The sequence below is a fragment of the Scophthalmus maximus genome, chromosome 15, assembly GCF_022379125.1.
Source record: "Scophthalmus maximus strain ysfricsl-2021 chromosome 15, ASM2237912v1, whole genome shotgun sequence".
Taxonomy (NCBI): Eukaryota; Metazoa; Chordata; class Actinopteri; order Pleuronectiformes; family Scophthalmidae; genus Scophthalmus; species Scophthalmus maximus.
In genome coordinates this window covers 14,330,352-14,344,089 of record NC_061529.1, presented here as the reverse complement: position 1 = coordinate 14,344,089, position 13,738 = coordinate 14,330,352, and the positions used below count along the sequence as shown (strand labels likewise).

Below are 13,738 nucleotides of genomic sequence, written 5' to 3'. Positions count from 1 at the left end.
TGCGCTGGCCTGCATGAAAGGTGCTATGCAAATACACTTAGATTGACCGATTGAGTTACGGTGAAAGCCCGTGTTGAAAAGTGTCCTCGTCGCTTAGCATGCTGGGACGCCGTGTGCGTGTGTGCGTGTGTGCGTGCGTGTGTGTGTGTGTGCGTGTGTGCGTGTGTGTGTGTGTGTGTTTTTCCATACCTTTCACCGGGAGACACCCTACAATCTATCCGGTTTGTCAACAGAACCCAAACGAAACAAACCTCACCACAGCTTGCGCCTGTCCTCCGGCGTTCCGCTCATTAATTAGACGTCTAAAAATACCAAACCCCTCCAAGACTTAATTAACCCATCGACTCAGTTTGATAGCCGCTGCAATGCCTGTCTTTGGAGGGGAGATGAATGGCTGCTATCGGGATGTGGGCTTGAGTGTGGTTATGCGTCCGAGGGGATAAGAGCCGGTGCGTCCGTGTCTCTGCATGCGCTGGGTCGAAGACGTCACAATGAGCTTGTTTGTCCCTGATGCGTGCGCGAATGTCGGTGACTTTTGCTGCTCATGTGTGCCACGTATGTAGATCTAGCCTAAGTTCAGTCAGGAAGACTATTCCATGCATGCTATTCTATCATACAGTAGTATGCTTCTCATTCATCCTGCCTTTCCTCCCCATCACGCATGCTCACTCGCATTTCGCCGCTGTCATTTCCCTGGGCGTCATTGAAGCTGTAGCCAGCTGGTCATATCCACCCAGTAGAATTATCATACGTCTGCCTCGTGAGCATATCGTATTGTTGCTGTGTATTTAAATGTGTCTCCTCTCAGTGCATAGTTCTCTCATGCTGCTGTCAGACGCACCCTCCTCCTCCCCGTCTCCGCCTGGTCTTCAAAGACTCATCACATTCATCTCTTCAATCAGTATCAGCAAGTCTTCAAACCACCATCGCCACCGGTGTCTGGGCTCCATGGGTGGACCTTCTTGCTAAGGCTTAGGGCAGGTGCCCTCAACTACAAAATCTCCCCATAGAGTCCAAGCGCCAAAGACTTTTATCAAGGCTCATCATCGCATGAAATTGTTTAAATTGGAAGAAATATTGTTCATTCACTAGTCTCTCCCGATTGAAATGCATTTACCAACACCTTTTTTCAAGATGTTACCCTGCAGCTTTGCCCTGAAACTTGCTCCCGAGCATGAAAGACCTGGAGGCCACACCGTGATCCCCATCAGTCAGGCCTTGCCCCATGCTTACTTCACATCATAGGCGTCAAAGGCTGCTTCCATGCAGATTTTACAAACAGTGTGTTCGCAATGAAGCCATTACTGATCAGTTATTCGAGTCAATTTATTTTGACGGGATACTTGTTAGAATAGTTATTGTGGTGGGTGGGCATCGATACCTAGTGGTCAGTAGAATTTAGAGGCTTTCAAATATTCACAGTCCAGACATTTTCCTGAAACTTTCCAGATATCGCAGAGCACATGTCTGAAAACAGCTGCGGTGTCGGTGCTTTATTTTTTGTTGTATATATATATATATATATATATATATATAACTAAAATGAACAGATACCTTTAGAGCTATCAATGGTTTCTACGTCTCATCGGTGTCATAATGTGCATTTTGCTGTTCCCAACATATCATGTTTGAAAATACCGTCTGCTTTCCACAGTAAGGATCAACCGTATTGTTTTTTTAATCTTTGAATAACAAATCCCATTTCAGTTGTTGTTTTTCCATTAGATGACATTCGCCTCAGAAAACAATTAGAGTCACGCGCTCGACGCACTGATGACATTTGGATGTTGCCTGTCTCCTCCTGACATTTGCCACAGCCCGTCAACTTGCCACCCAGTTCACTGTTAACCAGTGAGTAGCGAGTGAGTCAGTAGAGAGTGTCAAAAAACCCACAGAATCAGTATTATCCGTATAATCACACGTTTATGCAGTGTTTTAATAACCAATAGTCACGGGAGGGGGGGAGGGGGGGGGGGGGGGGGGGGGGGGGGGGGGTTACAGCTTGTCTTGACTGCAGAATTGCTGTAATGTCAACGAAATATGGACCCAACTCGGATTTAACTTAATGAAATCTGGGCCCGGGTTGACTGGCACCGCGCCGAGGCTGCTCCGGCTGCCAGAATGTTAAAGTGACGGATGGCTCCGGCATTGGAGAAAAAAAAACCTTCAACTTCCACACAGAGTTTCACGATTAGTGACAATGTCACATTTTGTGCGTTCAGCTCATCGACCAAGTAAATGAGCGACCAACGAAAGCTTGTGACCATCACACACAACCGACGCTGCGGCGAGATAAATCTGGAGCAGGGGAGAACAGGGGAGGAGACGCAGGGGACGTCCGTGCTTTCATATCACAGTGTGTGTGTGAGTGTGTGTGTGTATGTGTGTGTGCTTGTTGCGTTGTATGTGTGTTTATGTGCAGGGAATGCTGAGACCCTGACTCAGCTGCTCGCTACCGTTGTCGTAATTGAACAGTAATTGAACCCTGTTGTGCTGTTTTTGTGTGTGTGTGTGTGTGTGTGTGTGTGTGTGTGTGTGTGTCCGTGTGTCCCTGTGAGGTAGAAAGAGTGAGTGCGGCGTTGTGTATAATGAGCTTGTGAACAATCATCAGCAGTTCATCGTGTGAGTGGGTGATCTTGGCGCACCAGATTTTAATAAGCCACACAAGCATCTCCGGAACAGAAACCTATTAGATGCTGTTTCATGGCATGCACCATGATGGACTCACATTTTTTTTTTTTTTATACTTTGCGCGTAATCTTGTTGAAATTGATTCCAATAACAAAATTTGTCCGTCTGACCAAAGCATGTACGACTAATGTGGACATTAACCCGCATTGCCGCCAGAGCACCTGTATACAAGATGCTCTCTTTTATATTTTCTTCTCAAGACTAATGCTGCCTGTCCAGTGTGAAACATTCACTCCATGTGCAGTACAGACAGGCGGCGAGTGCATGTTCTCCCTCTGAATGGGATGATGATGGTGATGATGACGTCCCTGCGCTCAACTACCTGCTTTTAAAAAAAAAAATGGATGAAAATTGCCGCATGCGAACTGCCCGGAAGGTTTCCACACGGGACAAATACGACGGGGCGAGCAAAGACGGCTCCTCTAGCTCTGTTTTCCGAGAGTCCTTTTTTGCCAGTAGGTGTGATTAACAGCTGAGCCAAGTTTTTTTTAAACAGCGATTCAGTCGAGCTTCTCTGCAGCCGAGCAGCTGTGTGACGGTTTTGATGTGTGTTGACTCATCATGAAAATGGCCCCGCGTCGCTCAGCGGATGGTACTAACTGTCCCGGGGGGTTTTGGGGGGAGGCGGGGGCATCCATCAAATGACACATTGCTTCATCAAGGGAACATTTTATAAATCTGCTTTTGATGGTTTTGGTGCTTTGCCCAGAGTCTTGTTGGTAGAAAGATACAGGCATAAAAGCAAGTGGCAGCCCACCGTGACGTCACCCATCTTGTTTTTTTTGGAACCAGCAGTAACCATATTTGGAGGAGCAGGCGGTGGGCCTTACTGAGAGCTCGTCCCCTGCACGTCCACCTACACCTGCACCCATAGGACGGCAATAACTGTCAATCGCGCTGTCTCCACGCCTCAATGCATACCGTCATCATAATTTACATAATTAACATCATGCTGTAATGTAGAAGACGTAAAACTGGCAATTGAGACCATAAAGTGCTCAGGAAAGTGTTTACTGAAAATAAATCGAGTGAGAAGTCGAGAGAGTCATTCTCTTTCATGGACACTGACTTCTTTTTGCAGCCAGTGGAGTCGCCCTCTGCTGGTGATTCCAGAGAATACCGGTTTCAGGCACTTTGAAATTGGCTGCTCTTATTTTTATATACAGTATATGAATAAATGGTGTAACTTATGGTGACAAACCCAAAGAGCGTCATCACATGATTCTATCGTATAGCGACCAGCTGGTGATCAGAGAGAAGCATCTTGCAGATCAAGTAATCATACCTCATATGAAAATTGCTTCCCCTCAGCCATCAAACCGCAACCCATCACAACCCTTCCTTGTCCCCCACTGTCCCACCCAGGTGCCCCAGGATGAGTGGGGGGGTTACCCTGGCGGCGGGAAGGACGACGAGATCCCCTGTCGCCGGATGCGGAGCAGCAGCTATGTCAAAGCCATGGGGGACGAGGAGAGTGGCGAGTCGGACTCCAGCCCAAAGACGTCGCCTCAGAAGTCGGTGCGGCCGGACGCCCTGGTCAAGGCCATCATCAGACCCCGGGACCTGCTGGACTCTCAGAGGTACAACACACCTAACTCAAAGGTTCCTATAGAGTTCATAGATCGGCTATTTATGTATTCTCTCTTTATGCATTAAGGGAGTATTGTATCACTTTTAAGACACGCCTGTTTCCCTGTTCCAGCTTGAAGTCATAGCCGTTAAGAGTGAAACATTTTTTTTCAGCCTATTATCTGTTTATGTTCTGAGCGAGGACCATGCCCGTCATTTATTTGCCAATTTGCATTCCCTCTGGCAGTGTTGGCAGTTCTCTTGTTGCCTGGCCCCCGCCGCTATACTGCCGTGTCAAACACTTGATAGCTGAACTCTGTTCTCATTAAAATCCCTTTATGGATATTCATATCGGTGTCTTCAACTGTAAGAAAGTGTTGCGGCCGCGTTCTTCTGGGATGTGTCCTATTAAAATGCTGAGGAAATCGAGGGCTTTTGTTTTTCGGGTAGCTCGGCGCGGCGGCGGCGGCGGAAGAAAATGCTCGTAAGAGGATTACACGACGAGACAAGCTGGAGACCATGTCTCAGGAAAGTAAACACAAGGAACTGTGCTATGCAGAGATAGGGGTAATGATTACTTTGAATACTGCATTAGCAAATCCATTAGATCGGAATGAAATTAGATAAGAGTCGTCCGATCAATGAGGAAGAGTAACGTAGCCTCGCCTGCAGTGTATGCTTTAACTGAGAGACCATTAAGCAGCGGCTTTTCGACCCGGAGGGATTCGCTGGGTTGTGTTATCATCGACATAAATGTGGAAATGATCACACTTAATATTTATATGTGAACAGCACTGATGGCAGAATGAGATACAGGTCACAGAGGTTACTCCTAAGCTGATTTAGGTCATAAGTGGATTCCCGCGTCCATTCTGTTGCTTTTCGCTGCATGTTGTAATCGTCTAATTTATTTTCCCGTGTTTTCATAGCGGACATTCTAATCTCCATCTTTATTTGTTAACAATTCCAGCCCAGTTCACTTCAATCTTGAGCAAACACCAATCACAAATACAGTTATAGAATAAAAGAAACTTAAAGAGAGGTTGCCGTCATCACCGATTCCCGAATTTGTTAGGAATCAATTGTTTAGCAGTTTTATCAATTGTTCTTTTTTTCAATTATGAATCCAAACGAGAAACTCTTCAGAAGTTACCTATCTTATTTTGCTGCCTATTGTGGTTTTAAATTGTATCGTTGTAGTATTTCAGACCTCAAATTATTGTATTGTTCATGGAAGATTCGTCTTTTCCCCCGTGTCATTTTTTTGAAGGGTGACAACAGAAGAAAGCAGAATCCCTTTGGCTCCCCCCCTTCAAAGGGACCTGTTCCACTTTGTGAGCAGCAGAATGTGACAAACAGTAATTACAGCTGAGTTTCACAAGTCTATTTTAATAATTTGACAATTAAAAATAAATATATATCCCAGAACTGCTCTTTGAAACACAACCTCTTTATCTGCCTTTGTTTTCTGTTGTATGTCAGTTTTATGTCAGTTTTGAATCTATCAGCCAAGGTTTGAGTTCACCGCGACAACTTCAAGAGCACGACGCCTGGATTTGTGGCCTCATTTTTGACAGTCACATTTCTTAAGAAGTAATTTGCAGCACATGAGTGACCCAAGAGTTTGTACAAAGCTGTATGACACAAAGCACAGTCAGGATTAGAGAAAACTGATTTCTGCTAATCGCTTGCTGTTACAAGTAAAGTTTGGTTTAAAAGGAATTTGATTTTAGAATTGGTTGTGGGCCCTGATTAGATGTGCTCTATCTGTTCTATCAATTTGGTGTCTGTTAGTGCCACTAATCTTTCCCCAACGACTAAAACTAATGGCTTCATATTGAAGTATATGACTCTTAAAATACCAAAAAGCCTGTGAGAACAAGTGAAAGCAACAGACTTGTCTGATCTCAGTTATTTATATATTAACTGTAATATATTGGGTATGCAGGTATACATAAACAATTAATTCAGTGCTCCCCTCCTGCATGGTTGAGGGCACCCTGACACTTTGATCAAAAATGTCCAATGTTAATTGGTTTCGCTGGTGTGAGCACACATCTATCAATACCAGATACTGACTTATTTTTCAATTGAATAGCATAAAATGTGTAGTATTTGGGTCGATAGGGAGAGAGAAAGAAACAGAGGAGGGGATGTTTCGTCCAGTGTAATTGTCACATCTCTCTATAAATGGCTGAAAAAAAAGGCATGCAGTTGCGAAAATGGATGTCTGTGGAGATTCTCATTCATCCAAGTCATAGTTATTCACGAGGGAGTTGAATTGTGATTCAACACCCTCGTGCGAAAATGGACAACAAAAGAAACACAATGTGAGTACAACCTGTTTCATGTCTCGGTTTACTCCGGCGGGGGTTTGCTGGACTGTGGAGAAAGTCTCTCCTGTGCCTAAACCTCTTCGGGTGTCCGTTCTGCTTCCAGTCTGCACAGACCCGGAGGCAAATGATGTCACATAAATTAAAGATATTATGCAAATATGACCTTGCGTCTGACCTCGCAGTGGCGTGACAGACACGTAGCGTTAGTGTGGAACGGGCAGTCACAGTAAGAGTGATACACACTGATGATTCCCTCACTCTTATTGTCATATCAATAATGATTGATTATACCGTGGTCTCTACCATTCAACAGCAACCATGCAGTTTGCGCATGCACATTTCCACTCTCTACCTGACCCTGTTGAAAATCAAACAGATTCAATGATCACGGCATGACGGTCGTGTGACGCGTCCCTGCAGGACGTCGGAGATCCGGGCAGCGGAGATCCACATCCAGCTTGTGCAGTTGTCTGCAGTAGTAAGAGTTTGATCTCAGGGGATATACAGTATAATGATGAATCACATGTTATGGATTGAGATCTGGCAGGACGATAATGATATTCTGTCAGAGAAGATGCAGTTGTTTGGCCGTTGGAACCACTCTTTCAGATTATAATGCAACGTCCCGGGGCCGCCACAGTGAAGTATATGCTCCTTTTTTTTTCGAAACCTCTTCCCGAGCATCCCGTGACAATTCATTTTGAATAGCGGCAAACAGTGAATGATTTATGGGGATGCAACAGCGGGAAGGGCTATCCGTTGCAGTTATTGTACTCCAAGGCCCCTCTGAATAATCGCTCCCTCAGTGGTTGTACTGAGAGTGTGCTGGGCTCTGCTGAAAGGAAGATATTGACCAGCATGGACGAGGCTGTGTGGCCCGCCTCTCAGTCCATCGACAGCAGTGGCATTATTATTGAGTCAGGAGGAGACGGCTTGTTGTTGCGTCCGCTTCAAACACCGGCAGCGTCCCCAGGGGTGACATTACTGACGGGGCCCTGATACTCCTCTGAAGCCACCATAAGAACGCTATAATGTGGTGTCTTTCCTCTCGGATTATGATGGACACATCTTCTGGTCTGTTCCTGTGCCTTTGTTCGTCTGAGTTATCCAGTTCTTTTTTCTTCTTCTTCTTCTTCTGACTGCAACAGTTTGAAATTGATTTGGTGCAGCTCCAGACCAATAAATCAGCCGGGTCCATATTGGACAGTTGATTAGCTAATGGTAGGTACTGGATATATTGATATTGAAATTACACAACATGAGATCATATTTTATCGATCCCATGAGAAAGATTTGGCTTGATAGCAGAGCAGGAGGGACAGTAAATTTGATAGTGACCGGATGCAGGTAAGTAGAATAAGGACTGTGTACTGATAACAACAAAATAGGAAGATTATATCAAGCATGCCACCCTAATCAGTGTGTAAAAAATATATTGGCAAAACAAAGGTTGGGCAGTTGATACCGTGTATTTTGAATGGATTTTTTTCTTCTTCTCTGTTATTTCTTAAATAGAAAGAAAAGTATATTAGCAAATATCATAAGCAGAATTCTATTTTCTTAAATATCAGAATGAGTATCATCATCTAAAATTTCATCAGCAACCTATTTTTGATAAAAGTCTGAATGCAAATCCGTCCACAACCTGTTGAGTAAACAAACAGCTGACAAGTCGAACCAATCACACAACCTCCTTGGCAGAGTTTAGAAATTGAACTACAGATCCCATAAATCATCTTGCATGAAAGATTTGTAAAATCTGTGACAGGAAAGCAAACAGTGATAAGGCCAGTTTTTGGATGAAAAAAGGATTTACATAGAATTCCCATACATTATCATGTTATATGTATTATTAGATTAGATTAGATCAGATACGATTCCATTCCATTCGATTGTCGGCATCATACAAAAAGTCTCTCGTCATTTGAAGTGGGACTATTTCCCATTTTTTATTCTTGGCACTACAGCACTGTGGCCCATATCCAACACTTGTTTGAGCCCACACATAAGAGTCCCGGCGGAAGCGAGTGACACCTGACATGAGAGCTCTCGTGCTATTACGGTTCATCTGGCTTTTTTGGGGGGGATGGAATTAGATTGGATTCAGGACAGACATGGTGTAGTTTAGATTTTCCCCGCACTCGCAGCAATTTGAAGCCCCGCCGGGGCATTCAGATGGGCCGAGCACAAATTTGACAGCGGCGGCTCCCTGAAGCAAATCACGTTGAAAGTGAGAACAAGCTGTCAGGTGGTGTCAGCTCCCCCCTCCGTCTTCCCCCTCTACACCGGCTCTCTTACGCCGTCGTCGCGGTTGACAGCGCCGCCTCTTTGTTCATCCCGCCAATAAGGAATACATCACGGTCGCAGGCCTGCTGAGCCGGAACATCCTTGTGCACCGGGGGGGGAAAGTTCGATATCATAGATTGTTTTAATTAATAATCTTTTACGCCCGCCCAACCCCCAACAACCCTCAATTACAACTTGGCCCTCAGTCCCTGTATGTCCCGTAGAGCCGATATGACAAAGTAAAGAAATGAATCCGCCTGACAAAGATGTTTAAGGAATGTAATGATGATGATTGTATCTGAATGACACGTAGCAAATTTCACTATTACCCATTAGCATAACGATTCACTGAGTGTGTTATGGTTGATAATGGGTCGCGTTGACACACATGCACAGAAGGACATCGACATTAGCCTCTTCAAATGACGGAGGTCAACACCGCCAGCGAATCAATCAGGCCCATTTTCTGGCAGTTTCTAAAATAGCTCACGCCTTGTTTGCCTCCCAACCATGATTAGCTTCTTGAATCACTGTAATTAATCAAAGTTAACGCGGGCAAAGCATTCAATAATAATTGATTTGACATAATGTAATTACTCATTCAAACATCGCTGCGTATGTGCACTTCTCCCTCACATATCAAGGTCAAAGTGGAATTCCCTTCCGCTGATTTGTGGCTGCATGAGACGTATCAAGCATGGATGGGATTATTTTTTCTGTCTCTTATATTCCACTTTTTATTCCGCCACTATGAATAACGCAACCTTTGTCCCCTGTTACCTAGTAAATTTGAATGTTTTTTTTAATACTTGTTTGGCTGTGACGCAAAGTCAGTAGCTCCGAGAGAAAAAACATTTTTGGCAGCTACATTTTAATCTAATTTTAGTCTTAACTCTTTTGAGAAACATGTGTGCGCTTTTCGTCGCATTTAAGTCATTACATTGGATTTTGATTATCAAAACTGAAGGCATCATTGCCTAGTTTTCTAATCTCATCCTCACACATTTGAATGTTGTGTGTCTTCGGGCCATTTTGAGGCCGCAGCTGTCACCATCTGTTTGTGCAGATACTGTAAATCCGTCAGACTGGGTAGAGATTACAGGTGTAACTGTAATCTGCTGTAGTCCAGACTAAATCACCACAGTGAGTTCGTCTGAACAGAACTAGAACAGAATCGAATCCCGAGCAGTTGCTCCCTCTGACCCGGGATCACTGCGGTGAGTCTTCCACAAGATGGATTCACTCGCTTGTTTGCTAAAATACTGTAAATCTTCTGGACTCACTTCGGAGAGGAGACGCTGTATCGTCACATAACATTGTAGTTGTGAGTTCACGCGGCGACTCGTTGCCGACCGAACCGGGAGTATGAACTAAGCATTGGTCCATCTGCTTCTTCCGCAAACAGGTTACACTATAATTTCCGACAGACGACCTAACTTTGCGGGGCCACTGTTACACAACAAGCCAAGCTGTAAATTCATCTTCTGAACAATAGATATTTCGGGCCGTGGAGGAAAACGCTCTTATTCGAATCAGGAGCTGCAGCGTGTGCTCCCACTGATGCAGGCCGTCTTTGACCACTGACCACGTCTTTCACACGATTGTTTCATGTTAGTTGGTGAAAACTTTAACATATTCTGTAAACATTCTTGCTTTTAAAACGTTACCTTTCATTTAGTTGTAGTCTTGTTGTTTGTCTATATTTTTATTATTTTGTAAGTGTATATCTTAACCCTACTTGCGAATTCTTCTCTCCTTCTGCAAACTATTTTTCATGCAGCAGAATTGTCTTCTGACCTTGTTTTTTTCCCCCCATGCAGCATGTTCTGTTCAATCAACGCCTTGTTTTGAGCCATTCTCCTCAGAAATTAGCCCACAGTGGTAATTTTCATGGCAGGACTTGGTTTAACCACCGAAAGAGTAATTATAGTGGCTGCATGTAAAGCAGGAAGTGTGAGATTGCCATCATTCCCAAGATATTTTTCATTGTCATTGTAAGATGCAACATTTTCATTTTAATTTGTGTCTTCAATATTGCTTTATTTACATGAAAAATCATGTTACATTGTTCAGATTGCATTTTAACTGTCAAATTTGAAAGAACCTGTGAATGTTAATCATTGGAGTAGAACTTTGAAAAGGAAATATCACACAGCTTGTCCATTTTCATTTTAATATGGTCATAGAAGGCCCGTACATCTATATAAAAATGATAATGCCACTGGATTATTGCAATTTGAATACGAACATACTTGGAAAGTTAAAACTCTCTTTGGGACTTTGGTGTTCATTTTCAAGTTCACGTTATCATTTTGAAATAGTCCCCTATATGCTTCCGTTGACATCAGAGCAAATTCGGTGTGGCGTGATTCGATAAAGGGCCGATACAGTACATTCTCAAAATAGCCTCACTTTACTCAACTCTACAATCCTGGCTTCAGTAATGTCGGTGCACTCATATCTGATCTTGTCAGCTAAAAGCTCTGGTAAGTTTCACTGCTCGGGGAAGGACGTTAGGAAGGTTTTGGGTTTTTTTGCTTTAACTCTCATTTGGCTCAATTAACCAAATCTAATTAGCCACACAGGGAAAGAAAGTGTAGTGTATATTGTAGTTAAAACACGTTTTTGTGTGTGTGTGTGTGTGTGTGTGCATTTTTTAATCATCAAATGCTTCGTTATCATTACTGGTTGGTGCTGGTGGGCAGTGTGTATGCGTGTGGGTGTGTGTGCGTGTGTGTGTGTGTGTGTGTGCGCGTGTGTGTGCGTGTGTGTGTGTGTGTGTGTGTTTGTGTGTGTGTGTGTGTGTGTGTGGGTGCGTGTGCGTGTGTATGTTTGCTCCTCCTGTGCGACATGACTCATAATTCACTCCTCACCACGTTCATTTTGTGTACGTGCATGCGCCTCATTTAGAGGGTTATTGCCTCGACCGACCAGGCGGGGCTACCTCTGCTTTGTCAATGTAACCGGAACGTTCTCCCAAATTGTTGTAGGTGACATCGTATCACCCTAATGTTTGCAGCACTTTGGGTGAAAACCCCAAAGCAAACAATCAGGCGCGCCGCAAATGCCACACAGGGCCAGTTCCGTTGGACTGGTTCCCAGTGACGTCACATCCATCCAGCTCCCACTTGTGGGAGCCAGTAACTCTGTTTTTCTTCTCTACCCCACAGCTCTTACCGCCTGGATAAAATCAACAGTGACATGCGTAACTACATCACCAATTTTGCTGCTGACTTAAGGTGAATACAGGCCCAGCGCCTCCCCTCCTCTTGCCTCTCTGTTGCTGCCGTGTTGCAGTGGTCAGACTCGGATGTGGGAGCCAGTTGGCTCGCTGCCCTGCTGACATACTCAATATGGACGTCTCACGGAGCAAACACTCAGGACCAGTCAGTGAGAGGTCACCTGGGGCAATCTGCTTATACGGGCGAAGGCATAGAGCCCTGCTAAACACATCATACATATGATTTGACGGCAGCATGGTAGTTGATGACTTTCGTTCATTAAAGCGACATTGTTAGATTGTGTTTTTGGGACATATTAACCACATCGTTTAAAATGAGACTTATTCCCATTTCACAGCCTCCTCATTTTTACCAATTCATTCAGACTTAATCTCTGGGATATTTCTGCTCCAGGATGCCTTTGGATGTGTTGATGGTGCTTTGCTAATACGCACACAGCCTTGCCACAGCATGACAAGATGGATTGAGGGACCGTTAATCACACATTTTCCTCACTGCCAAACACCAGCGTTTATCTCTATAAAAAGCCACGTCGGTCGTTCCTAACGTGACTCACATAGCGCTCTTTAGCTCACTTGAAGCACATTTCTCCCTCTGTGTCATTCTGTTTATCTTCTCTCCAGCAGATTCCTAACCGGTCACAGGTCTCCGAGCGTCTCTCTCGCTCTGCTTGGGGTAGCACATTTATTTGACCCGGCTGACACAGGGGGTACCCCTCTGAAGTGCTTGCTGGTTACCTCGCCCCCCCCCCCCCCCCCCATTTGCATTTCTCTCATTTCCGAGCATTGATTAGACGTTTCAGCAGCGCAGAAATCGAAAATGCCCTTTTAAGGACACCGGTGACGCCTCTTGGGAAACACAATGTCATAACCTGTCTCCCTCTCAGGTTCAGGTTACCCAGAGGAGGCCCCACTGCGATAATAGCACTCAGTTGTTTTTGTCAATATGTTACACTTGTAGCCACTCATCAAACTACACTTTCCTATGACTTAAATCATACTTTTAAAAAAACCATCACCATGACTGTAGTCCCACTCTCTGCCTGCCTCTCTTTCGTTTCTCTCCGTTCAGTCAGAGCTACCACATGCAAGCCGCCAGGGACATGCACCCGAGCATTGCCCTGGATCCCTGTGCCAACTACAACTCGCCCAAGTTTCGCTCCAGGAACCAGAGCTACATGCGGGCCGTCAGCACCCTCAGTCAGGCAAGCTGTGTTAGCCAAGTGAGCCAGGTGAGTCTTCGCCCTGTTCAGTTGAGGGGCAGTTTTCGAGTCCGTATTCCAATCCCTGCAATGAAGAACAGTGTTTCGTAAACTGCAGACCGCTGAGGGGCCCAGAGGAGGTCCCAGGGAAATGAATTCACCATACAGCTCATTTAAAATCCCAGTCAAATAGCATAACTTTCCTAATCAAAGTGTTCTCCTTCACTGCAACTCTTCATGTATTTGATAGATGCATGTTTTTGAAATCCACACACCCTGTTGACTACTGTATTTGACTTAGGCTTAGACTCCAGCAGGGTCTTATTATGTATACACATCCTAAACGAGAGGGTATTGACTCGTTCAGAGTCTTAAAAGCTCAACTAAACTCCTACCAATTCTGAATCCCAGTT

General features: G+C 44.6%; 1 protein-coding gene across 6 annotated transcripts in view; it reads left to right on the top strand.

Annotated features, from left to right (window-relative positions):
• The window catches only part of dlgap2a (discs, large (Drosophila) homolog-associated protein 2a), a 147,803-nt gene that overhangs the window by 104,260 nt on the left and 29,805 nt on the right, over positions 1-13,738 (top strand). For 4 of the 6 annotated variants that reach the window (XM_035610334.2, XM_035610329.2, XM_035610327.2 and 1 more), the window contains 3 exons: positions 4,057-4,271; positions 12,053-12,121; positions 13,196-13,355. In XM_035610334.2, the coding sequence (XP_035466227.1) occupies positions 4,057-4,271; positions 12,053-12,121; positions 13,196-13,355 (444 nt within the window). The remainder of the gene's footprint in view (positions 1-4,056; positions 4,272-12,052; positions 12,122-13,195; positions 13,356-13,738) is intronic. The other 2 variants (XM_047337762.1, XM_035610328.2) reach the window with 1 other exon arrangement.